The sequence below is a fragment of the Podarcis liolepis genome (genome assembly GCF_965112155.1).
Source record: "Podarcis liolepis genome assembly, chromosome: 6".
Classification (NCBI taxonomy): Eukaryota; Metazoa; Chordata; class Lepidosauria; order Squamata; family Lacertidae; genus Podarcis; species Podarcis liolepis.
The window spans coordinates 7,327,872-7,355,338 of record NC_139559.1 but is presented as its reverse complement, the minus strand read 5'-3'; the positions used below and the strand labels follow the sequence as shown (position 1 = coordinate 7,355,338).

General features: G+C 45.9%; 1 protein-coding gene across 2 annotated transcripts; it reads right to left on the bottom strand.

The window, feature by feature from the left end:
* Window positions 1-349: 349 nt before the first annotated feature.
* Window positions 350-26,928, bottom strand: OPRL1 (opioid related nociceptin receptor 1). 2 transcript variants are annotated; one of them, XM_083507675.1, is made up of 4 exons: window positions 26,435-26,928; window positions 25,620-25,872; window positions 9,578-9,933; window positions 350-3,470 (listed from the first exon to the last, which is right to left on the bottom strand). In XM_083507675.1, the coding sequence occupies exons 2-4, from the start codon at window positions 25,838-25,840 to the stop codon at window positions 2,947-2,949; spliced, it is 1,101 nt and encodes a 366-aa protein (XP_083363801.1). In that variant the 5' UTR covers window positions 25,841-25,872; window positions 26,435-26,928; the 3' UTR covers window positions 350-2,946. The 2 variants fall into 2 exon arrangements, with proteins under 2 accessions (XP_083363801.1, XP_083363802.1); XM_083507676.1 differs by having other exon boundaries at window positions 25,635-25,872.
* Between the last annotated feature and the right edge of the window lie 539 nt (window positions 26,929-27,467).

The following is a 27,467-nucleotide window of genomic DNA, read 5'->3' as shown; positions in this document are numbered from 1 at the left end:
TTGGCAGGAGCAGGGACCGAACAACGGGAGCTAACCCCGTCACGGGGATCTGAACCACCGACCTTCTGATCGGCAAGTCCTAGGCTCTGTGGTTTAACCCACAGCGCCACCTGCGTCCAGAGATTGGATAGAAGGCAGTAAATGTATGAGGCTGCTGAGCAGGGACGTCTTACCCATAGAGACTAGTGGTGCAGGGCGCCAAGTTCTGGAGGGCGCCAGGGAAGAGGCGGAGGCTGGATGCGGCGCCTCCCAGCATCAGCTCGCCGTCCTCACCTGCCTCCGCCATGCCGCGCTGAAGCAGCGCCGCGCCCAGAGCCTCTGCCTGCCGTGGCCACCGTGGCACGAGCCGCCACGGCCAGCCTCTGCCTCTTCCCCACTGGAGGAGCTGCCCTCCAGCCGCTGCCCGCCACCTCCAGCCCCGCAAAGCTGGGCGCGTCGCTGGCAGCACCGTCCTCCCTAAAAAAGGTGGGCAATTCTGGGAAACGGGAGGCCACACCGGAGGGGATCTTTGCACCACGGTGCCAGATCTGCTTCAGATGGCCTTGCTGCTGAGCAGGAATGCATGGGGACCTGCTGGGGGCAGCCAGGGCATGGGTTGGCTCAGAGGAGCCTGGTGCAATAGGGCTACTAGGAAAGACGAATTTCAAGCAAAAACATGCAAAATTTGTTCCCGAAACCACACCCATTTGTTCCTGAAAGCTACACCCATACCTATCCCTCTCCCCAATTCTCACATCCTCCCCAACTCTCACATTACCCAGGGCCTGCCATCTCACACTAGCAGGTAAAGGTGAGTTCTTGGAGGACGTCATCAGCACCAGCCTACATCTGCACAGGTGTAGCACACCTGTGCAAGCCATCACCTGGTGAGGGTGCTGGGCTCTCCTCGCTCTTCCTGCTCAGCAGCTGTTTATCGCTTTCTGACAGCTCTCCCTCATTCCGGCCTCCACAAAGTGCAACCCCACCTCCTCATGTCTCTGCTCAAAGCTTCCTCCTTCCAAACCTGCTTTTCTCCAGGCAAAAAAAAACCCAACAAAACGCCACATGAGATTTTGCATGTAGCAAAAGTCGAGGGAATAAAGAGGGTCATATGAAACTCTTTCGTTTTCTAGTTCTAAATGATGATCTTGAGGTTCTTTGGAGCCTCTGCAAATGCTAAATTGATATATATCTGCAGAGCGTTTGTGGCTCTTTGTCGGTCAGATTGTTCCCTGAGCATTTCAGGGGGAAAGCAAACTCCTCCCCATTTGCAGAATGGGTCCTTTTTCTAGCAGGAAGCCGTTGAGATATTTGCATGGGGGGGGGACCTCTAGGGTGGTATTCAACCTCAGCAATTACCCAGAGTAAATTCAGTTGAAATGAACGAACATGACTAAATTAGGTCCATTAATTTCAATAGATCTACTCGGCGTAAAAGCTGGTTGATCAACCACCCATTATGTCTCTGACTACCAAATACTAGGAATAAATTACTGGGCAAGTCCACCACCAGCCATCTACTTGGGGGGAAATGAAAGCAGCATTATGGATCAGATCCAATATTCTTTTCCCACAGTGGCCAACTAGATGCCTATGGGAAGTCCACAAACAGGTGCAATGACACTCTCCCAGCAACTGTTAGTTAGAGGCATGCTGTCTCTGCCACTGGCAATACAGCCATCATAGCTAGTAGCCATTGATAGCATTGATCCGGCTTTCCAAGCCATCCAACAGTTCCTTGGCTGTGATCCACCAAGACAGCGGTCGCCACGAGTTCCTAAGAGTCGACAACGCAGCACTTTGGATTCCCTGTTTTCACGCCCATAATGAACCTGAAACATTTGTTCTTTCCACATTAAGACACTTGAATTGGTTTAATTGACTAAATGCTTCATCTCGGGTTTCCATCAGGAAACCTGCCTGGAATCCACATTGCAATATGAAAGGATAATTAGATTTAAGCAGCCCTCGGCTGTATGCTTGTCCTTAGGTACTCGCTAGGCATAAGTACAGCAGCTGCTGCAGTTTATTGTACAGGGAGTACATGGAGCGGTTGTGGGGAGGGGAGTGAACTCATCTCTTCATTTTTCATCCCTTCAGTCGTCACTGATCAAACTGATGCTTTGCATCTCAATGATGTCCCTTGATTTCATTCTAGCCATGCCCGTCCGTGGCTTCTGCTGCTGCTGCATTGCGAAAAAACCTCCCTGGGTACATTAATCAAAGTGATTAATATTTATCATCGCAGCCTCTCAGGTTGCTCACTAGAGAGATTTTGCAGATGAAGTGAGGGTGCACTTTATATATATATTAAAAACAAACAAACGCAAAAGAGATTGCATTCTCCAACACCAAGTAGGTCTTTATCCTGTATCCATGCACCCATCCACTGAAGGCTGCATGAAGAGATCCTTCTGGATCCCCCTTGCTCGAGGCAGAAATGAACGGTGCAAGGTGCACCATCGTGTTCTCATGAACATTTTGGGGAAATTGTTCCCTCTCAATGCCATTCTGGCCTGTAGCTCCAATGAAGCTTGATTTTTAGAGCACATAGGAAATCCCCAGGCAACGCTTTCTCAATTGATTCCCTGCCTGATGATCTGTTGAATTCACTCAAGCTGTACATCGTGATGAAATGTTCCTTGCCCACGTTTCGGCATTGCCTCCTTCGTTTCAAAGCAAATTGTCTCTCTCTTTCTGTGTGCATGCAAGCGAAGTCTACAGGACCTGTAGCCTTACAGAATCCAAGAGGCATAACCAAATGCAGCCTTTAGAGAGAAAGAAGAGTGTCAATCTGAGGTCACTTTTCTATATCATGGTGAAATTGGTGCTCTCATACGTTCTTCCTCCTGGCTGCCTGTGGGCCAAAACACTTGTACTTCAAAGAGCTGTTATCTGAGTCAACTCCGACGTGGGGGTCGTCGGGCTTTGCTGGCTGACAGGTACCATGGGGATTTCCACGCCTAGTCATGCGGGGTTGTTAGTCCCATCTGAGTTCTTGCAGGCATAAGCCACATCCTTGGCAATACTGCACATGCGGTTGGACATCTGCAACTCCTTCCTGAAGGCAGACGGGAAGCAGAACTTCTTGAAGCAGGTCTTAAAGTTCTCGTCCAAGAAAGCGTAGAGCACTGGGTTGAGGCAGCTGTTGGTGTAGCCCAGGGCGGTGCAAAAGTACAAGATGGCCAGCTTGAACTCGTTGTCAGCCTTGGCCCCAAGGCACCGGACCAGGACGAAGATGTGGACGGGGGTCCAGCAGATGATGAAAACGGCCACCACCACCAGGACCAGACGAGCGATGCGGCGGAGGTTTCGGTCCTTCTCCTTTGATCCGGAGAGAACGCGGACGTTCTTCAGGCGCCTGATCATGAGGCTGTAGCAAATGGTGATCACCATGACGGGGATCATAAAGGAGAAGAGGAATATGCAGATCCCAAATATTGGATCCCAATAATTCACAGGCTCGGGGAGTCTGATCAGGCAGTCGATCTCTGCAGAGGCAAAAAAAAGCAAAGAAAGGGTTTGGGCATGAAAAGAAAGTTTGTTATAGGGAGAAAGATTCAAAACACACTGTGACAATAGGGGCATTTATAATCTAGGGGTGGAAGAGTATTACAATCTGCAATGATACCATCCGAGTGTAAAGAACTGAATCTACTAGGAGTTCTTTGGGGTCTCAGCTTTCAGTGTGAGGATGTCTGTCCAGATAAAGGGAAAATAAAAAAAATTCCTTCCAGTAGCACCTTAAAGACCAACTAAGTTAGTTCTTGGTATGAGCTTTCGTGTGCATGCACACTTCTTCAGTGTATCTGAAGAAGTGTGCATGCACACGAAAGCTCATACCAAGAACTAACTTAGTTGGTCTTTAAGGTGCTACTGGAAGGAATTTTTTTTATTTTGACTATGGCAGACCAACACGGCTACCTATCTACTACCAGATAAAGGGAAGTAATATTACACCTCTCTTCTGCCTTGGTCAGACCATACATGGAGTCTTGTGGCCATTTTGTGGACACCACAATTTAAGGAGGATATTGACAAGCTAGAATGTGTGAAGAGAAGGGTGACCAAGGTGATCAAGCCTTATGAGGAACGGTCGAAGGACTTGGGTACGTTTGGCCTGGAAAAGAGGAGACTGAGAGGAGATATGATAGCCATCTTCAAATACCTCAAGGGCTGTCACATGGAAGATGGAGCAAGCTTGTTTCCTCCTGCTCTGGAGAATTCACCCAAATCAATAGATTTAGTGAGAAAGGAGATTCTGACTAAACATCAGGAAGAACTTTCTGACAGGAAGAGCTATTCAACAGTGAAACGGACTCCCTCAGAAGGTAATGGACTCTTCTTCCTTGGAGGTTTTTAAGCAAAGGTTGGACGGGCATCTGCCACAGATGCTTTAGCTGATATTTCCAGTATGTTTCCGAGCACAATTCAAAGTGTTGGTGCTGACCTTTAAAGCCCTAAACAGCCTCGGTCCTGTAAACCTGAAGGAGCGTCACTACCCCATCGTTCTGCCCAGACACTGAGGTCCAGCACTGAGGGCCTTCTGGTGGTTCCCTTGCTGCGAGAAGCCAAGTTACACAGAACTAGGCAGAGGGCCTTCTCGGTAGTGGTGCCCGCCCTGTGGAACGCCCTCCCACCAGATGTCAAAGAGAAAAACAACTACCAGACTTTTAGAAGACATCTGAAGGCAGCCCGTTTTAGGGAAGCTTTTAGTGTTTAATAGGTTATTGTATTTTAATAGTCTGTTGGAAGCTGCCCCAAGTGGCTGGAGAAACCCAGCCAGATGGGCAGGGTATAAATAAATTACTATTATTGTTATTCCTGCATTGCAGGGCGTTGGATTAGATGACCCTTGGCATCCCTTCCAACTCTACAATTCTGTTATTCTAATGCCTGACAGCCAGTGGTTAGAGTGCTGGACCAGTACCTAGGAGACCAGTGTTGAAAATCCCCAACTCTCCCTTGAAGTTGCCTTATACCAAGTTAAGTCATTGGCCCATCTAGCTCAGTATTCCTCACACCGACTGGTGACAGTTCTCCAGGGTTTCAGGCAGGAGTTTCTGAAGATGCCAGGGATTGGAACTGGGACCTTCTGCATGCAAAGCAGAACCTCTTCCTTTGAACTATTGTCTTCCCCCCAACCCCAAGCGACTCTCAGCAGTTCCATAATATGACTGACATCCACCAAATCTGGAACATTTGCCGTAAAAGACACTGGATAATCACTGTGTTGTGGTGGTTCTTGGCCAGTCACTTTCTCTCACTTTAACTTACTTCGCAGGGTTGTTGAGAGAACAAAAGGGGAGAGGGGAAGAAAGCTACATATTCCACGCTGAGCTCCATGGAGGAGTGCTGGGATATAACAATAACAATAGCAATAATAACAATAACAATAATAATACCCCACCCATCCGACTGGGTTGCCCCAGTTACTCTGGGCAGCTTCCAACATAGTAAAAGGTAAAGGTAAAGGTACCCCTGCCCGTACGGGCCAGTCATGTCCGACTCTAGGGTTGTGCGCTCATCTCACTTAAGAGGCCGGGAGCCAGCGCTGTCCGCAGACACTACTGGGTCACGTGGCCAGCGTGACGAAGCTGCTCTGGCGAGCCAGCACCAGCGCAGCACACGGAAACGCCGTTTACCTTCCCGCTATAAAGCGGTACCTATTTATCTACTTGCACTTAGGGGTGCTTTCAAACTGCTAGGTGGGCAGGAGCTGGGACCGAAAGACAGGAGCTCACCCCGCCACGGGGATTTGAACCGCCGACCATGCAATTGGCAAGTCCTAGGCACTGAGGTTTTACCCACAGCGCCACCCGCCTCCCTTCCAACATAGTACAGTATACAAAAACACAACAACAACAACAACAACAACAACAACACAATTGAATGCCACACATTAAAATCATCGCAATGCAGGGCTGCCTTCAGATGTCTGTGGAAGGATATGAATGTTATCAATAATTTTTAGGGAGCTAGGTAGACACACAGGCACACCCAGGGATGAAATTTAGCCAATGAGCAGCAAGAGGACTAATCCACAGGCAAGTGGAACATCTGATGTTTTGGGCTTCACAAGCGCTTGAACAAGTCTTCCCTTCCACCTTAAGTCCCCAAATTGTTCTGGGAGCTCAGGCGATATGTCATGGGTGGCATTAAAACCCCAGCCAAGCCCATGTAAGCTCAAGATTACTCAGAGTTGTTTCACACTTGGCAAGCAGTCAGGAACGGAAACATGGGCCCCTCGAGTCTTACTAGTGAGCCCGGAAGATTCTTTTGGTTTTGTAACTTGTTGTCATGCCCAGAATTGGGAGGGGGTGCTGGCTGGCTGGGTTGGAGTTACGTCTCTTTGCTAAATTTGCTGACAGGTGGACTAATATCTTCACGGCGCTCTGCTTCGGGGTTCTTCTGAGGATGCCGTGCTTTGCATAGAGATTTCCACTGCTGCATTTAAAGAGCGATTCCAGCTCCATGCATCTGAAGCAAAGCTGAAATGGATTTTTACCATATCCAAGCAAAATGCCCCCCCCAGACAATGCCAAGGTGTGGGGCAGCCGCCCCCAACCTGATGCCCTCCAGAATTTCAGGATTACAGGTCCCAGCAGTCCCAGTCAGCTGCACTGGATAGAGATGATGGGAGTTGTAGTCCAAAACATCTGGAAGGGACCAGGTTGGAGGAGGCTGATATATGGAAATGTACCTGGGATGAATGTACCAGGTGGGGGAGAAATTCAGTTTGCTTTGCATTTGAATGCCAAGCCCCCTATTTTGCAGTTCCCGAAACAAACACATGAGCTGAAACACATTTATCTTTCAAAATTAGCCCTTTTCGAAATAATGGGATTCAGTTCTCCAGCTGAATAACACGAACTGAAATGTGCCTATATTTATGGAAAATACGAAGAAAAATGCTTTCTAGGGAAACGTGTTTGCAAACAAAAGGTGTATATCCACAGAAATTCACATGAATTTTCATGATAACTCACCCTAGACGCAAGCTGAAATGGAATTGTTTAAGACTGGGAAAATGATAAACTGAGAGAAAATGAAATTGGCAGATTCATCCATCATCCTAGATGAACAGGTGGTTGTTGCTCATCCCTAGACATTCATAGTCTTTCCTGACCTTTCCCTTACAGCCTGTTAGGCATTGCTTTTAAGCATCGCCATTTAAAACAAAACACAAAATTAATTATACAGTGACGGAATTGATCCAAAATTCAGTTGACGCAAACAAAAACCCTAACACTGCATGATAACATTGGAAGACTGGGGAAGTTCTCTGCTAAGACATTTCAGCTTGAAAAATTGGAGGGTGGCAGGGCTTCCCCCAAGTTTGCCTGACGCTGCTTTCATTCCCTGATTTGCAGATCTATAGTTATCATTCTGTTGTGGCATTGTCAGTCTCTGCCTCCGATTCTTTAATCTCTTTCAATGTCTGGCTCATAAGATCAAGCCTCTTGATGACTGTTTGTTGGTCTTCCTGAGGGAGAATCCTAAAGGAGCTGAGAAAATCCTCTTCCAAAGGATTTACAGAGTGCCCAGATTCCTGAAGATGATTGTCTAGAGGAATCGGCTGTTTGGCTCACCTGGTTATTTTGATGTTGGGCATGATGCTGCGAATTTAACTCAGGCATGTCTGTTTCCTCCCCACCTGTCAAGTTTTTTTGCAATGTCATTACTTCCATTGGGGTTCCAGGCTTTGGTTTTGTGGGCCCCTCTGAAGCACCAGTCCTCATCTTACATAAGGGTGCAACAATAGAATTGCAAAATACCCAGGCTGGAAAAACTCCTCTGCTTGACAATCTGAATTTCAGCTTGTGAATCAGTGAGGGCAGTCTAGTAGAGGAAAAAGTCAACATAATTTTTTGGATTTGGTTTGTGGTATTCAAGGGTTCAGTCCCAACTAAGTCGATCTCTGTAAGTCCAATGTGATTTGCAGTTGTGCCAGGACTCTTGCCAAAGGCTGGCAGCTGGCAGCTGAGATTTTTATTTTCCCCAAATGCCCCCTAGATCGAGGCCATGATATTTATGGATGGCAGTGGGGTGGCAGGAGTTGGCCCTCAATAAATTGCCCAAACACCCCACTACCATCACACACACCTTTGAAGATTGCAAAATGGGGGAGGGGGCATTTTGATCCAAATGCACACATACACACACCTTCTCAGTGGTATGCATTGCAAAATTGGATGGAGGCATTTTGCCGTGTGTGTGTGTGTGTGTGTGTGTGTGTGTGTGTGTGTAGTGAGTGGTATATATCTTGCCGGCAGCTGATTCTACATAGTGAATCACTACAAAAATATCTTGCTGCACCTAAGTTTACCAGCCAACCCCATCAGAACCATTTTACAACAAAGTAATATTTATCTACAGATAGATGAATTTGAATTGTTTGTATAGTCTGAAAAGCAAAGCTGAAAATCACAGAAGGTTGAGGAAACAATGAAAGAAAGGAATGCCCTTTCTTGTGACTTTCTTATCTTCAAAGTACTCCAGAAAGTACCTATATAGCTACAAGTGCATCATCTTTTATTATTTCTGGTAGATTTCTCATTCCTTGGGTAGGAAGTCATTCATTTAGCTCAAACACCAATAAATTAAGGAATATCCAGGTAATGAGAATTAGTCTTTGAACCACAGCTGAACGGTTTTTGGCAATTTGGTGCCTTCTGGATGTTCTGGATTTTAATTCCCATCAGCCTAGTCAACATGGCCAATGGTCAAGGATGATGGGTATTGTAGTCCAGATCATCTGGAAATGATGTTCTAGTCTTTTTCCCCAGCCCAATATTGAGTGGTTTGTACTACCTTGCATTTCCGAATGACCCCAGCATGAAAACGTACCTTTGTCAAACCTGCTGCACGCTGGGTCTATATTTTTAGGAGGTTGGCAAAGGCTGGCATAAGTTAAAGGTCCATGTGGCAGTTATGCATTTTAGGAAAACATTGGGGAGCATTCAACTGCATTTTACTCAGAGTAGAGCTGTTGAAACTGATGAACCAAAGTTGGATTGAATCCAACTTGTTTTTCTACCAGTGCAATCCTAGCCATGTCTACTCATGCGTAAGTCCCCTTGAATCCAATGAGGCTTACTCCTGGGGAAAGCGGTGTTTAGGTTGCAGCCTAAATGAAGAAGAAAGTTTATAGATTTTAATAAAAAGGTAAAGGTAAAGGACCCCTGGAAGTTAAGTCCAGTCTGGAGTTGCGGTGCTCATCTCGCTTTACAGGCCAAGGGAGCCGGCATTTGTCCACAGACAAGTTTCCGGGTCATGTGGCCAGCATGACTAAGCCGCTTCTGGTGCAACGAAACACCGAAACCAGAGCAGCGCATGGAAATGCCGTTTACCTTCCCGCCAGAGCGGTACCTACTTATCTACTTGCACTTTGACGTGCTTTCGTTGGCAGGAGCTGGTACCGAACAATGGGAGCTCACCCCGTCAAAGGGATTTGAACCACCAACCTTCCAATCGGCAAGCCCAAGAGGCTCAGTGGTTTAGACCACAGTGCCACCCGCCACCCCATAGATTTTAACAATTACCTTTTAAAACAGACAGCCCATCTTGCATTCTTAACATATTTCATTTCACTCACCGTCGTTTTCATTCTCGGTCGATCCCATCACCATCACAGGAATACCAAAGACAGAGGCCAAAGCCCAAATGCAGACGTTGACGACTTTCGCCTTGTGGGGTGTGCGGATATCCAGGGCCTTGATGGGGTGGCAGATGGCAATATATCGGTCCACGCTCATCATCGTCAGCGTGAAGGTACTGGTGAACATGTTGTAGTAGTCGATGGAGATGGCAATCTTGCAGAGAGCGTTTCCAAACGGCCAGGAACCTAGGAAGGTATCGGTGCCTTGGAAAGGTAAAGTTATCAGGCACAAGGTATCAGCCAGGGCCAGGTTAAAGATGTAGATGTTGGTCGCCGTCTTCATCTTGGTGAACCTAGTGCAAGGAAGTTGCAAAAATGAACAGCTGAACGGGTCTGATTTTCAGTGCGACATTTTAAAACTCTACTTAAAAAAAAAAAATCTTGTTTCAAGGAATTGCAAAACTTTTGCATTATGTATTGGCCAAGTTCAATACATAGAATCATAATAAAAAAATTCCTTCCAGTAGCACCTTAAAGACCAACTAAGTTAGTTCTTGGTATGAGCTTTCGTGTGCATGCACACTTCTTCAGATACACTGAAACAGAAGTTGCCAGATCCTTCTATATAGTGAGAAGGTGGGGAGGGGTATTACTCAGAAGGGTGGTGGGAATGGGAGATTGGCAGATAGCTGAGATGAGCCTGTTGACGACTCTTAACGACTGTAATAGGTCTTACGGGAAAAGGCAAGGGGTGAGAAGGTGAAAAATGGCTTAGTCATGTAGAATGAGATAAGAATCCAATGTCTTTGTTCAGACCAGGTCTCTCCATGTAACTGATACATAGAATCATGGAATTGTAGAGTTGGAAGGGACCCCAAGAGTCATCTAGTCGAATCCCCTGCAATGCAGGAATCCTGGCCCTAGGCTTTGAACCACTGACCTTCTGGCTAACAGCCAGATACACTGACCCACTGCACCACCTGGAGAGTAATTTGCTAAGCTCCCGCCGCCTTTAAAAACCCAACAGCCTCCACAATTAGGAATGTTGGAAGCAAAATCTGTTTCAGATTGTTGCAAACAGATTCCAACTAGGATGGGTTGGGAGAGCAGCAGAGACACATTCTCGGTTCATTATCAACCTATTAGACACCCAGAGAGATCTTACTTAGCTCCAGTGGAAAGTTCCATGTTCCTTTCACACATGCAGAGCCATTTTCCATTTCAATGTACAATTAAATAATTATACTTAACCATGTCCACGTCCCGATTTTAAAGTATTATACTTTCCTTTTAGGTATTCTCCACAACTGTGCTAATTTGCCATTGTTTGACGATACCTGAAAAATGTCTTTCAAGCTTAAGTATTTAAAGATTTGTTTGTTTTAAGATGCAGGGATTTCAGGATTACACAGTCCTGTCTACGATCGCAAATGCTCTCATTCCTCTTCAGCTTCCTGATGGCGGTTTATGCGTGCAGCTAACAGATGAATCTAGGTGTGTATGTTGCTAAAATAATACAAGCACACAGCCAGTTATTAAGTTAATCTTTATCCTTGTTGGGGGAAACAGCTAAAAATATTTCCAGGTGTGTGTGTGTGTGTGAAGGGAAAGGGCTCATTGATTCCAGAATAAGGACTGATCACTGCATCCATATATTTAAGCACAGAGGACTGCATGAGTCATCAGGCAAAAAAACTCGCTCGGTAGATGTGTTGGTCCAGAGAAAAGAGCATGTATATAGTTCAGTGACAGAGGACATGTTTTGCACGTAGAAGGTTCCAAATCCAATCCCCAGCAACTCCAATTAAGAAGATTTCGTGTGGCAGGGTTGAGCCAACTGGGCTGAGTCACCATGGCAGGTCTGCCACCACCGCATGACGTACGGAGACTGCGGGAAGTGCCCCCCTGCTGCCAGAACCAAATCCTCCACCATTGGGTCCCATTGCTGCTGCTAAAGCAACAGCCAGCAGGGACTGGAGCTGTGGACTCCATGCCTAAACTAGCTGGCTTTGCCATTTTAATTCAGAGGAAAGCCATAGCTCAGTGGTGCAGAATCTGCTTTGCATGCAGCAGGTTCCGGGTTCAATCCCCAGCACCCCCAGGTCAAGTGAGGAACAAGCTCTGCCAGAAACCCTGGAGAGCTTCTGCCAATCAGGGTAGGCAATACTGATGTTAGGGACTGGCTGGATGAGGAAGAGTACTGGGTAACGCCTGCCCAAGAGCCCCCCCCCCCATGGATGACACAGAAGACAATGGCTTAGACCCCGAGTCGTGGTGGTGGGTGTCAGGGGTCCAAGGTTCCCAGCTTCATAACACAGTAAGCGTAGGCAATAAAAAAGGCGGATTTATTGCAAAAACAAACAGATAGCTCCAAATGGCTCCGACAAAGCCTCCAGCATCATTACTCAAGATGACCCTTCTGAAGACTCCTTCCGGTGTCCATCGAAGATATTGAACTCACGACTTTTACATCTCTTGTTTTGCTTTCTATCTAGCAGTCCTCCCATTCACCAACTCTTCGGACTTAGTGGGTCAGCTCCAACCTCTTCCTGTTCTGAGAGGCTGAGTCTATTTATGCCTTTTTGTGCTTCCTGAGAGCTTCTTCTGTGTTCTAGCCTGCTCTCAGCTCCTGCCTTATCAGCCTGCCCGTCAAGGTTAGGAAGAGCCGAAGTCTGCAGCTGCCAGCTCTCCCTTGCCTGACTAACATCTAAGTCTCTCTGTTCCTAGCTGCTTTCTGCAGTTGGCTTCAAACCTTCGCTTGCAACTGGCTCATTCCTGACAGTGGGACACTGGGGAGCAATCTGGGGAAAGGATGAGCTGGGAGGTGCTAGAAGCTGGGGGGTAGAGCGATCAAGGTGGGTCAGATGAAGGAGGCCCTTCCAGGGCAGGTGTAGAGGCAAAGAGTCACAGTGTGAGTGCAGACTCAGACAGAAAGGAGTCAGAGGTTGCCATTGCAAGAAGAAGAAGAGGAGGAGGAGGAGGAGTTTGGATTTGATATCCCGCTTTATCACTACCCAAAGGAGTCTCAAAACAGCTAACATTCTCCTTTCCCTTCCTTCCCCACAACAAACACTCTGTGAGGCTGAGAGACTTCAAAGACGTGTGACTAGCCCAAGGTCACCCAGCAGCTGCATGTGGAGGAGCGGAGATGCGAACCCAGTTCACCAGATTACGAGACTACCGCTCTTAATCACTACACCACGCTGGCTCTCAGAGTCCCAGTCCTGCTGGTTTTCCTCGCCCTTTGACACTTTGCTCAAGGAGAGTCCTGCACGTTGCTAAGCAATGGGCCAGACAGGCCCAGAGGAGGAGCCCCCCCCCCCCCCTTGAGGCAGCATTTTCTGTTTGGGGCGGATCCAGAGTGAGAGCCTAGAAGGGGAAGACAGGCCCAGTGGTCAGTCTCAGCAATGTCTCCAGCTGAATAAGATGACCCAGAGGAACTCTGCTGTCGTTACTTTCTGTGAATAGAAACTAATTGAATTTCGTGCCTTGTTTCCTGCCCTGTGGATGGCCTGTGCTTGCCTGACAGCTCCTTGACAACTGAGCTAGGTGCACCCCATGTTCCTAATGGACCCCCAGGTTCTTAATTACGCCAGCCCTATGTACATCAGGTCCAGCATATTTGTTTTTTTGTTTTTTTAAATGATATTTATTAATATTTCACAAGCAATAAAAACAAAATCCAACATTTAAACGTTTAAACAATTAAACTACAAAAACAAAACAAATAAAAATACACAGTAGAAAAACAGTTGATAAAAGAAAGGTAGAAAGAAAGGGGAAAAAAATAAAAGATGGAAAGTAAGAAGAGAAAAGGCCACAAAACAAAGCTAAAAATGAATTAATATTTTCAAATCTTATGTTTTCTTCACTAATTTCTTGACCTCCTCACACCTCCCATTTTGTATTCCAATTCAGATATTAAATTCAGCAAATCCTTACCCTCTAGCATTTTATCCTTACTCCATATATTAACCTATTATTATAAATATCCATTTCCAATCATCATTCCCTATTTACATTTTCTTAAGCATCTCTTTACCAGTACCACTTATTTTCCATCAGGCGTCATTTCAACATTCCTTAATTTTACAGTGCTTCTGCAGGTAATCTTTAAACTTCTTCCAATCTTCCTCCACCGACTCTTCTCCCTGGTCACGGATTCTGCCGGTCATCTCTGCAGGTCCAGCATATTTGAAGCAGTTGGGCCAATAAGGTCAGGCACACTGCCTGGTGCTGGAATCAGTGTTATTGCCAAACTACCACATCACCACTGCCAGGTGAGCAGGCACACTAACTGAGTGTCCGCAGAAGAACGTGTCTCAGTGGGGTGGCCCATTGATGGCATGGCTCACTGGGGATCGAGGCCATGCACCTGAACTCCCCACCACTGCTCTCTTAATGATGAGGATGCATAATTATCCTTGATTATCCTGACATTTGCATAGCCTCTGTGTAAGTGTGATAGGAAGCCAGAGTAGGTGTGAAAAAGACAGCATTGTGTGGAAGAAAAGGATTTCAGCAGGTGTTGCTTTCATGACAACCTGCACCTGGTGAAATGTCATCTTCTGCATCTTCTTTTGCATGTAAGCCCTGTGACCAGACAGCAAAATAAAAAAAAATGAGAATCACTGCACCAGCACTGAATCTTGTTGCAGCAAAATCCCAGAGGCCAAGAACTGAGAAGTCCAACTTTATCCATCACCTGTCACCCTATCCATGTAACTGATATACAAATTGTGTTGATTACATGCAACTAAAATATACCAATTAGCATCAGCTTGCTTGCTTCTGATATTCTTTAGATGCGCCATTCATTGCCGAACATGTTGTCTGTGCTTGATCTAAATAAACAAGCGAGGCTTTTTGCACCAGTCCGTCCAGATATGGGCAAGCTAATCTAGGTTTCTCTCGCTTTATCACCAGCCGTCAACACGTATTTGAAAGCTGAATAGGCTGGCCTGTAATGGCTCACAGAGCTAAATGGTTTGACCATGTCTCAACATCGGTTTGGGTGTCATAAGGCAGCTCTCTCTGAATTGCAAAGCAGAATGGAAGGGATTTTTTTTCCCCCGGTGGTGAAGGAGATTGTGAAGTTTTAGGACAACTGGTGAGTAGTTTTATCCTTTTTCATTAAATGTATGTACAGCCCTTCATCTGAAGACCACAGGGTGGTTTACAGTACAGAAACAAAAAAATACATAACACTACCACCAATAACAAAAAGTGGCTCATGTAGTAGAAATTATAGTATATGCTTTGATAGCTAGAGATGTAAAAACTGAATAGAAATGAAAAGGATATTCTTAGAAGCAGTGCTTTTTCTGGGGAGGATACAGGGGTACACATTCCCTCAAACATTTTGAGAATCTTTGTACTTTTGTCCATTTACTCTATTTATTTTTCCCGATTTGAACTATAAAATGGTGGTTTTCTTGAGTCAAAATGAGAGTACCCCTAGGTGGGAGCAGTGGTTAGAAGAATCTACTTAGGCTGCATTAAGAATGTGCCAACACATGTTGTCTGTTCGAGAACTGATCTGCTCAATTTTGCACCCCCTTGGCTCTGCACCTTGTGGGGGGGGGGGGAAACTGCCCGTACCACCCTAAATCTGGCGTTCCCACCTGAATCCACCGTTGGACGTCTTTTGCAGAAGGAGTTTGCCTCTTCTCTGACTTGTGGATGTATGCTTCACTGCCCTGTCGATACTCCTATATATAGCACGACTTTTGATTACTCTGCGCGAAGACATCGACTCAGTGCTAATTACATTTGCATTTGACTTGCTCCAGTTGCCTGTTGCAACTATGTGTCTGGTGCATAAGGACTGAGATGCAAAGAAAAATGAAAGGCATGGGAGCGCTTTGATGGGCTTCTGATAATGTATTTGCCTTGCCCTGCACTCAAATTTAATTTAATTTTATCCCTCCTATGTGCAGCGAATTTCTTTTTGGTCATCATTAGAGATCAGATTATTGGAAGAATATTAACTTCATTTGTCTCTGTTTTCCTGCTGCCCACTTCCCTCCTCCGCTGCCTGTTTTCCTTAGAAGTCAGTTAATATGGAGGCAAGAAAACCATTCTTCCTAAAGAGGAACGAGGCCATGGCCCAGTGTTCTCTGCCACCTTGGTGGGGCATGAACACAATCATGATTACACTAAATACTTTGTAGACCAGAAACCCCACACCAGGGGCAGCAGGTCCCAGTTTGCCACCTGAGACGAACTAGAAAGGTGGGTTCAACCACAGAGCCTAGGACTTGCCGATCAGAAGGTCGGCGGTTCAAATCCCTGCGATGGGGTGAGCTCCCGTTGCTCGGTCCCTGCTCCTGCCAACCTAGCAGTTTGAAAGCACGTCAAATTGCAAGTAGATGAATAGGTACCGCTCCAGCGGGAAGGTAAACAGCGTTTCCATGCACTGCTCTGGTTCGCCAGAAGTGGCTTAGTCATGCTGGCCATATGACCCGGAAGCTGTATGCCGGCTCCCTCAGCCAATAAAGTGAGATGAGCGCCGCAACCCCAGAGTCGGCCACGACTGCACCTAATGGTCAGGGGTCCCTTTACCTTTACCTTTTTACCCTCATCCCAATGGATGCTTCCCTTGCAGTGTCATGTGGTAGAGCCCATGAAGCAGTGGAGACAGTGGTTCTGGTGAGATTTTAGTGAGATACCCCAGTGGGGTAGATATATATTTATAGGACCCACCCTGCTTTTGTGATTGTTAGGTTGTTTTTAACTGTTTTAATACTGTGGTACCTTGGTTCTCAAACTTAATCTGTTCCAGAAGTCCATTCCAAAACCAAAGCATTCCAAAACCAAGGCGTGCTTTCGCACAGAAAGTAATGCAAAGGGGATTAATCCATTCCAGCAATTTAACATGAATTTTACTATCTAACAAGAACATCGATCCATAAAATGAAAGCAATAAACAACGTACTGCAGTCACACAATCAGTCAATCAGTAGCTAAACTGGGTTCCACACAGTCACAAAAACAAAACAAAAAAGCCGCAAGAAAAGCAAAGTAAATAGCAAAAACTGACAGACCTCAGTGTAACACTCAAAACAGAAGTGGGGCACTCAAATCGGAAGCATAACACTCAAAACGGAGCATGTTCAGCTTCTGAAAAAAGTTCGCAAACCGGAACACTTACTTCCGGTTTTGCAGTGTTTGGGTTCCAAGTTGTTTGAGCATCAAGGCATTTGAGAACTGAGGTACCACTGTATTGTGCTCTAATGTTGTGATCCACCTTGGGACCTTAGGGTGAAGGGCAGGCAAAAAATAAATAAATGAACTTTGCAATGAAAGGGTTGGGAACAGGGGAGGACTTTGGCCTTTCAAATTTCCGTGGCACCCTGGCCAGAATCTGATCACTGTCACCCCGGCTCTCGCCTTCTATTCAATTCAATTCACTATGTCATAGTTACGACACCCTGCAGCGCCCCCAAAGAATTGATTCCCAGTGCAACGGATCCAGATGTGCTGCCCTAAATCCGCCTCTGTTGGGAGCATAGCTGTCAACTTTTCCCTTTTCTTGCGAGGAATCCTATTTGGAATAAGGGAGTTTCCCTTTAAAAAAGGGCAAAGTTGACAGCTATGGTTGGGAGGCATGGGAAACTCTATTTCTCACACTTCCCATTGCACCCAGACTCTAAAGATGGGGCTCACTGCTCTCTTTTTCAGTCCTCCCTGCTGCAGCCCCTCTTCTTTGCCCTGGAAAATTCAGGGAAATTAGTGAGGAGGATTAGCACAGAGGTCCAACAAGCCTTGGTGGTACTGCCATTCTCTGAAGAAACCTCAGAGAGACCCTCGCTGGATATTTAAAGCTACCCTATTGTTTTTCAGTCTGGTGTGCTTTGAGTCGGACCAGGCATACATGAGCCTAAGTATCTCCACGGAGGGCGAAGCGAGAAAACCTTTCGCGAATGTGTTCCGTTTGATTCTAAACGCACGCAGGGCTGAGAAAGGCGAGTGGCGAGAAAGACGCAAACAATCACACGGCTACCCAGCACGTCATTGCAGAATAATTTTGAGCAATGCTTCTCAGCAGGAGCATTCATCAGCCGGCGAGCTGCTTTTATTGCTGCTCTCAAATAAGGATATTAAATGGAAGGCAGGGAGAGGAGAACGAAGCCAACAGATTTGGAAATGCAGGCGAATGGATGGACGGGTTGATTTGGAGATAAAATGCACACACATACACACATCTGAAATTTACCCTCTCGGTTTAAGAAAGCGTGTAAGGTTCTTGGAGAATGTAATCCCCCACAGTGCATAACTACAGACAAGTCTCAGGATTTTTTTTTTATTTTTAAGAACCCCCCCCCCCCCCAGGAGGCTAAATGATGAGAAGAAGGAAAGACAGAAGACTGGGAGAACCGCCTGCTACCTGCTACCAAAGGAAGATTAACAGGTAGAACAGGGATCCTAAGTGCTGCCATTTAATTACTTCTCAGAAGTATGAATTGTGCGGATGATTGACTGGGCTATTAAAAATAGACATCTTCTTAGCCAAAGAAGAAGAAGAAGAAGAAGAAGAAGAAGAAGAAGAAGAAGAAGAAGAAGAAGAAGAAGAAGAAGTAATATGAAGGAATGGGCAGAACTGTCAGTTTCAATTTCACATTTTCTCCATCTTATATTCAGTTCCCTACATCTCCGCATCAGTTAGAGATTGGAAAGGGGGGGGAATCCTCTCAAAAATATGCCGGCATTTGAATGCACTTTTCTCTTGCAGCCAATTTGCCTTCAGATACATTTTGCAATGTCTCCTTCACTCGTCCTGATTGTATGTTTATTTTATTTTAATAATAAATAATAATAATAACAATAATAATAATAAACTTTTATTTGTATCCTGCCCTCCCCAGCTGAAACCGGGCTCAGGGCGGCTAACATCAAATATATAACATTGGTATAAAATGAAACAATAATTAAATTACCTCCTAAAAACAAATCAGGATCAAATTAAAATCTAATTAGGTGGCTTTCTGCAGGATTAGAGTTCTGCATGGATTTTATTTTATTTCATTATTTATTTTATTTTATTTTATTATTTATTTTATTTTATTTAAAAAAAACTCTAAAATACCCCCCTCCCAAATTGCTTTGGGGCTAAATCTGGGGTGGGTCAGGGGATCCCTGGGTGGTCCCAGAGAAAGTCAGCCTGATACAGGAGCACCATATTGAGGCTATGGGATGGATAGAGAGGAGCTGTGCACAGACCTAGTAATCACTCATTCAACTGACTGCACCAAAGGTTGCCTTTATTGCAGTGTTTTGTCAGTGCACGCAAGCACGGTGGTAAGATAGGAGAGGAGGAAAGGCACAAATGAACTGATGGAACCCAACGCTGCAGTGAACTGGTTCAGCATAGATAGTGGTTAGAGCGTCGGACGACAACATGGGAGACCAAAGTTCAAAACCCAATTTGGCCATGAAGATCACTGGGTGACCTCAGGACACCAAACTGGGAGTGGTAGCTAATGCCACAGAAGATAGAATTGGGATTTAAGACGAGTTTAACAGATTGGAGAACTGGGCCCAAACTAACAAAATTAATTTCAGTAGGGACGAGTGTGAGGTTCTGCACAAATATAAGACACCAGGCTTACTAGCAGTACATGTGAAAAGGATCATGGGGTCTTGGTGGACCACAAGCTGAACATGAGTCAACAATGTGATGCAGGAGCATAAAGAAGCTACAGTGGTACCTCAGGTTAAGTACTTAATTCATTCTGGAGGTCCATACTTAACCTGAAACTGTTCTTAACCTGTTACAGATAGGTAGCCGTGTTGGTCTGCCATAGTCAAAATAAAAAAATTCCTTCCAGTAGCACCTTAAAGACCAACTAAGTTAGTTCTTGGTATGAGCTTTCATGTGCATGCACACTTCTTCAGATACACTGTGTGTATCTTAACCTGAAGCACCACTTTAGCTAATGTTCTTAACCTGAAGCACCACTTTAGCTAATGGGGCCTCCTGCTGCTGCCGCGCCGCCGGAGCACAATTTCTGTTCTCCTCCTGAAGCAAAGTTCTTAACCTGAAGCACTGTTTCTGGGTTAGCGGAGTCTGTAACCTGAAGCGTATGTAACCTGAAGCGTATGTAACCCGAGGTACCACTGTAATGCTATTCTAGGCTGCATCAACAGCAGTATAGTATTCAAGATCAAGGGAAGTAACAGTACCACTCTATTCTGTCTTGGTCAGACCACACCTGGAATACTGGTGTCCAGTTCTGGGGACCACAATTTAAGAAGGATGTTGAAAAGCTAGAACGTGTGCGGAGGAGGGCAACCAAGATGATCAAAGGTCTGGAAACCAAGACTTAGATGGAATGGTTGAAGGAGCTGGGTATGTTTAGACTGGGAAAGAGGAGACTGAGAGGAGATGTAATAACTACTGTGGAAGAATGGTTCTTGAAATTAATGGATTTGGCTGAGATAGCAAAATTGATGTGTTTAATTAGAAAAAAATCATTGTTGACTTTTATTAATGACTGGAAACCGCTTATGGACTTTTTGTGCAAAAAAAGGATAATGAGCTTGTGATATCTGGGTTTGAAGACTGAAAAAAGGAGCAAGGAGCTTGCATAAGTACAGAAAGCTGATAGACAGACAATTGGAAGTATTTTCTTTTTCTTTTCTTTCTTTTCTTTCTTTCAGTTTTTATGTTAACTCTTGTATATCACTTTTTGTTACATTTTTTAAAGCTTTAATTTTTAAAAAATAGCATTCAAAAAGACGAGATGGAGAAGAGATATGACAGCCATCTTCCAATATGTAGAAGGCTGTCACATGGAGCAAGCTCGTTTCTCCTGCTCCAAAGGTTAGAACCCAAACCAATGGTTTCAAGTTACAAGAAAGGTGTTTCCGACTAAACATCTGGAGGAACTTTCTGACGGTAAGAGACGTTTGACAGTGGAACACTGTCTTAAGTGCTAATCCTCTTTCTATAAATCACTTCTCAACTGTCCTCTCCAATGCCTATAGAACCAGCCCCCCCCCCCGCCTTAGAAGACAATTCCAGCTACATCAGGCCAATGGGCCACCTGGCGCAGCACCTTGTTTTCACAGTGACCAACCAGGTATCTGTGGGAAATGCACAAGAAAGACCTGAACACAACAGCTTTCTCCCTAGCAGCACTCTCCAGCAAAGGGTCTTCAGGGGACAACTCTGCCATTCGTTGGCCGTCATAAAACATCAATGAGAATTTCAACAAGTAAATACAGTGGTACCTCGAGTTACATACGCTTCAGGTTAACCCAGAAATGATACCTTGGGTTAAGAACTTTGCTTCAGGATGAGAACAGAAATCATGCAGCAGCGGCGCGGCAGCAGCAGGAGGCCCCATTAGCTAAAGTGGTGCTTCAGGTTAAGAACAGTTTCAGGTTAAGAACGGCCCTCCAGAACAAATTAAGTACTTAACCCAAGGTACCACTGTAAATACATGATAAATTATCAATAACCTAATCAGCCGCTTTGCAAGAAAAACGTTTGAAAAATAATGATCACAAACTGATGCAGAAATGTGGAGAACCGAATTTAATTGGAAAAAGGAGAAACTGAGAGAGATAAAGGTAAAGGTAAAAGAACCCTGGATGGTTAAGTCCAGTCAAAGGTGACTCTGGGGTTGCGGCGCTCATCTCACGTTCAGGCCAAAGGAGCCGGCGTTTGTCCACAGACAGTTTTCCGGGTCATGTGACCAACAGGACTAAACCACTACTGGTGCACGGAGGACCGTGATGAGTGCCAGAGCGCACAGAAACACCGTTTACCTTCCCACCACAGCGTTACCTATTTATCTACTTGCACTGGTGTGCTTTCGAACTGCTAGGTTAGCAGGAGCTGGGACAGAGCAACGGGAGCTCACCCTGTCACGAGGATTCGAACTGCCGACCTAATGATCAGCAAGCCCAAGAGGCTCAGTGGTTTAGACCACAGCGCCACCCGCATCCCGGACAGAAAACCAATGTTGACAGACATACCTGTCCCTAGGATGGCTTGGTCAGCTCATGACCCCCTGTGATACTTTCCTGTTACCCAGCCCCACCGGCATCCACACAACTGAGGAGAAGATCTGCTCTAGCTAAGGAGAGACCATGCATGTTGATTGCGCCTGGTTCCAAACCATGAAGAAGATGGAGCAAGTATGTTTTCTGCTGCTCCAGAGGACCCAAACTAATGGATTCAAATTGCAAGAAAGGAGATTCCAACTAAACATTAGGAATAATGTTTTTTTCTGGTAAGAACCAATGGAATAGACTCCCTTGGTGGACTCTCCTTCATTGAAGGTTGGCTGGCCTTCTGTTAAGGATTCTTCAGCTGCGATTCTCGCATTGCAGAAGGTTAGACCAGATGACATTTGAGTTCCCTTCCAACTCTACAATTCTATGATTCTATGATTTTAATCATCTAACTTCACTGCCCAATGGTTGTGGCCCTAGTGGACTGAATTTAAGTTAGGGTTGAGTCCATTTGCAGGTGACCTAGGACCTCTCAGTAGAGTTGCCATATATATTTCAAAAAAATTGTTGATGAGCTTTTTTTTTGCAGGAATACCTCAAAACGCCAAAAAAACTAGACATATGGCAGCCCTACCACTGTTCTTCTATTTCCTACTTCTTCTCTGTCAGATGGGCAGCAGTGGGGCAGATGAGGTTTCCTTTCCTACTCATGAAAGTCTAATTCCACAAGGTGTAGAAAAACTGAATACTGAATTGGAAAATCCAGTTAGCCTAAAATAGAATGGGGGAAGATGTAAATGAGGTATGGGTGACATGATTGTATTATTATTTAACATAATTTATGTACTACTTGATTGTAATGAAACTCCTAAGCAGTTTACCAAAATTAAAAAAAATGAAATGATCAATAAAACACAGTTTAAAAACAGGTATTTTAAATACAGGTAAGTAGCCATGTTGGTCAGCCGTAGTCGAAACAGAATAAAAAATTTCCTTCCAGTGTGCACAAAAGCTCATACCAATAACAAACTTAGTTGGTCTCAACCTAGCAGTTCAAAAGCACGTCAAAGTGCAAGTAGATAAATAGGTACCGCTCTGGCGGGAAGGTAAACGGTGCTTCTGTGCGCTGCTCTGGTTCGCCAGAAGCGGCTTGGTCACGCTGGCCACATGACCCGGAAGCTGTACGCCGGCTCCCTCGGCCAATAAAGCAAGATGAGCGCCGCAACCCCAGAGTCATCTGCGACTGGACCTAATGGTCAGGGGTCCCTTTACCTTTTTAAGGTGCTACTGGAAGGAATTTTTTATTAGGTTTTTTAAAATCATCCAAAAGATAATTGAAGTCAACAACAGGATTATTATTTTTAAAAGTGTTTTAATCTCAACTTCTACATGACTGTATAGGCTTAGGGGTCAGCAAACTTTTTCAGCAGGGGGGTGATCAACTGTCCCTCAGACCTTTGGGGGGGCCAGACTATTTGGGGGGGCATGAACAAATTCCTATGCCCCACAAATAACCCAGAGATGTGTTTTAAATAAAAGCACACATTCTACTCATGTAAAAACACGCTAATTTCTGGACCGTCTGCAAGCCGGATTTAGAAGGTGATTGGGCCGGATCCGGCCCCGGGGTCTTAGTTTGCCTACCCATGGGCTTACCTAAACAAAAATCTTTGTCAGCGGGTGCCAAAAAGTGAATAATGAGCACACGCACCTGATTCAATAAGCAGGGAGTTATAAATTAACACCTGAAACTGTGCCACTTCCACAGATAAAAGTGGTTGAGTAGCTAAGGAGATCCTTCAAACAAGCTGGTCTGAAGCGGTTATGCACTTCCTTTGCTAATAGTAACACTTTGAACTTATCTTAGTAGCAAACCAGCAACCAGCTCAGATCTCTAACCCAACTCTGTTGAGAAAGCTCAGTCAGCAGACCATGAGACTCTTAATCTCAGGGTCGTGGGGTCGAGCCCCACGTTGGGCGAAAGATCCCTGCATTGCAGGAGGTCAAACTCGAAGACCCTCGTGGTCCCTTCCAACTCTTCAGTTCTTTGATTACATACACACTGATGTCCAGCACACTTCTGGGCCTAATTCAAAGGAAAACCCTAAATGACTTGGGACCAGGTGACCTGAAGGATCATCTCCTCCCACACGTAGCTGCCTGGATCCTGAGATTAACTTCAAAGGCCCTTTTCCAAGCTCCCCACCAAGTGAGGTACAACAGGTGTCTACAGGAGAAAGGGCTCCTAAGTGGTGGCCCCTCGGTTATAGGAATGCCCTCCCCAAAGAGTCCCTCCTGGCACCTTATTTGTGGCCTTTTCAGCATCTTTTTAGATTGTGAACCTTTAAATCCACAGACGTTTAGATCTGGTGCCTGCTTTCGAAGATACTGTGCATTTCTCTATACCGTCTTACACCTTGCTGTAAAATGTTTACATTTAATGTTTCCCCTGGATTTGAGTACTATTTTATTGTACTGGGGTTGTCTAGAATTGTTTTATTGTTTGCAAGCTGCCCAGAGACCATTTTTTAATCAGGTGGCATATAAATAGTGATTAAAAAACTCAAATGAAGAATGCATTTTCAGTTCCTTCGGTACATTTATGCTCCCCCCGTTCCCAACATGGGAAAAAAACCACTGTCGACCACCAACACCCCACAGAAAACCCAGTCTTGAACTGACTGTGTATATATCTTTGCATCATGTTCCATTTTGCGCTCTGTGTTTTACCCATGCACAGGACATCATTGTATATATATATCAAACACCCCACAGCAAGAATTTTGAGGCAACAGTGTGTATAGTTGCATCAAGAGTCCCTTTTCTTTCTTTTTTGCAGTGTTTTAAGAATGCATCAGTAATGAAAATTTGATGCAATTGAAATGATGGAATGGACACCTGCAGCAAACTCCAGTTAAGAATTTTCTTCTTAAAGGTTTTTGTAATGGGCTGTGCACTATTGTGGCAACATATCATTACTAAGGGGGGGAAAAGTAACCTGTTACATGAGGGTGACCATATGTTGATAGTACTTAAACATACATAATTGAAAATAGCAACAAGAGTATTTGAAAATGCAGCCGTGTGCGTGGAATAAGAAAGCAAATCCAAGTTCATTCTCTTGTATACGATTGTAGCAGTGATGGCAATGTGAAAACATGGGTCCAAGCAGTTTTTTCCACTTGTCTTGGGTTTTCTAGGCATGAGTCTGAGCGGTTTTGCCTTTGCCCCACTGTGTCCCCCACCCACCCCCTAGAAATCCCACTATTTAGTATTAAGTGAGAGCAAGCATCAATCCAGAGAAAACCTGGTGGATGTTTGCTCTGATCCAGCAGTAAACGGGGAGTTTTCCTAGGGGGGAGGTTCTGGAGCAAGCTCTGGTTTAGCCCTGAGACAACACTATCTCATCCAGGGCCAGCCTATGACGCACATGCCTAAGCAGGGATTGGTACCCGAGTTTCCCATGTTCAGACAAAGCACCCCATCTCCCCACAATGATCACACCCTTGGGAACCCCACATTGGATCATTCCAAGCCATTCCGATGCAGACAAATTGGCCTTCCAGAAAGTCACTCCAACCTGCCTCGACCTTCTGCCCTGTTTTGCAGATCTAAGCCACTTGTGACTTAGTCCTCAGTTCAAATCCATGGCAAGCATCCTAATAAATGAAGAACCCATTTGCTATGAGGAGGGCTTCAGCAAGCCACCCTTCTCCCATGTGGTTAGCCGCTGTTTGCAATATGGATTTAATAACGCTGGCCTACTTTTCAGGGTTGCTGTAAGGATTAGAAGAAGGCGATGCTACTGGGTGGGTTCTGGACAGTCTGCACACACCTCATAAAAGCGACTGCTTCAAGTTGATGGCCTAGAAAAACCTCCATTCTCTGCTAGGAGACAGCAAGAGAAAGGAATCTAGCACATGCTCAGAGAAACCCTTGCCTTTATTGCCGTTTCTCGAAGGCCAGAGAAGAGATCCTCAAAGGTAAGCGGCGATGAGCTCTCCGTCAAAGAGAGCCCTTCTCTGCACAGAAGGCTGTGCATTCCTGGGTTAACCCACCTGCATGCTTGGCTTACCTGATGATCACATACATGACGGAGCAGTTCCCCACCAGCCCCACGATGCAGACGATGGAGTAGACGATGACAATTGTGACCTTGATGCCCATGGGCAGGAAGCCATCTGCTGTCCCATTGTGGAACCACTCGCCCAAGCTGAGGTTCCAGAGGGACGAGTCGTTGACCAGCTTCCTCATATAGTAGACATCCTCCGCTTGGATGTGGAGGAGGGGGTCCATGCTGGATGCAGCAAGGTGGGAGCAGCGAAGCTCTGGAGGTGCAGAGAGGGTAGGGAGGAGACGACGCAGGGTTAATCGCGATAACCCAGATTTCTGGCACAGGGGGCAAGATTATTTTGGCGTGAGGAGGGAATGCAGCAGCCCTGCAAAGGCGCTGCATGCGTGCTAATCACATCACGCCTTTCTAACCCGCTTGAAGAAGGAGGTCTGCCAGGGAGACTTTGAAAGGGACTTGCAGCTGGATTCAAGACAGCCGCCGCCGCACGCCCCTTTGCACAAAGAAAGAGGCTGCAGACGGGCAAGACACCCGCCCCCCCTTTTCCGTGCATGCAGGGAATAATCCATCGCCTGCACTTGCTTTCTGCTGCAGAGAAACCTTCCCTTCAAAGTGCACCTCGCAACGCTGGCAGGTGAATGATCGCAGAATGCAAGGCTGTAGGGCCGGAAAGGGGGCGGCTTTTCTTAAAAGCAATTATCTGGAAGAAAGCACCATGCACGGTTTTGTTGCGAAAGCTGCATCAAGTCCGGTCCCCCGAACCCCAAGAAAAAAGAACCCAACACCAGGTTAACTGCAAAGGACACCTTCCCGCTTACCTTGGGGAACACGTCTTCTTTCCTGGAACGCAGGTCTTTGGGGATGGGTGGTCTCTGCTTTTCAGCAGCGCCGTGGCCCAGGCATGACGTCCCCTAGAAAGGAGTTGAGCGAGACAAAGCCGACCTAAAAGAGAGAACTCCCTCTCTCTCTCTCCTCCCTCTCTTTCTCGCAGGCTGCTTTCCCCCCACGGCTCTGAGGAGCTGAGGCTTCAGCAGCGAACTGGATGTGATGCGGAAGAAAAATCCAACTTGGAGAGGGGGTGGGGAAGGGGAGCGGGTTATGCCAAGAAGCGCAACACACACACACACTCAGAGGTTTCTAACCTAAGTGGGAGTGGAGGAAGGGAGCTGGCGGGGGAGAGAGAGCAGACTTGCTTTTGCTAGTCATCAGGACGGAAGGCTGGTCCAGCCACTGGGGCGGGCGAGATACTCGTTCCAACACAGACCTGTCTGGCTTGCTGTTGGGGAGAGGAGAATCGGAGGAGAGAGGCTTCGATCAAAGCGTGGAACACCTGTGGGGGGGTGGGGGGGAAGAGGCGCGGGGGGGGGCATTTGTCTGCTGCTTTCTCCTTCCCCTCTTCTCTCCCGGCTGCTGTGGCATCACCCGTCGTATCTCTGGACCAGTCTCGCCCAGCAAAGTTATGGGAGCAGTGATGGTGGAGGCAGAGGACGTGATCTCCTTTTGCCAAGTCGTGCAGGTAACCTGCTGCACACCTGCTTGGCAGTGCCTCAGGGCAGGGCTGGATAATGGAGACCTTTAGAGGCCCTAAGCACACACACATACACCCCAAAAAGATGTGATTTTTTTTATAAAAAAAGAACAATACTAAACCACAAACTGTTTTTTAAAATAAGAAATATAAAATAGATAGATTGCAACGCATGTCAAGTTCTGATTCCCTTGCGTTATTTTGATCTGCGTCAGCAGGATGAGCCCCTGGTTTAGGTGGGGTTAAGTAATAAAAAGAGAACAGAAATATGCCATTTTATTACATTTCTATCCCAGGAGCTCAGGTTGGTCGCATTGTTCTCC

What these genes read in the sequence shown, in the direction of transcription:
- OPRL1 (XM_083507675.1), bottom strand. Translation starts at nt 25,840, where the DNA reads ATGGACCCCCTCCTCCACATCCAAGCGGAGGATGTCTACTATATGAGG. An exon ending in GTCATGTATGTGATCATCAG is followed by an intron (nt 9,934 to 25,619) that starts GTAAGCCAAGCA and finishes TCCTTGCACTAG; the next exon opens with GTTCACCAAGATGAAGACGG. An exon ending in GACCGAGAATGAAAACGACG is followed by an intron (nt 3,471 to 9,577) that starts GTGAGTGAAATG and finishes TTGCCTCTGCAG; the next exon opens with AGATCGACTGCCTGATCAGA.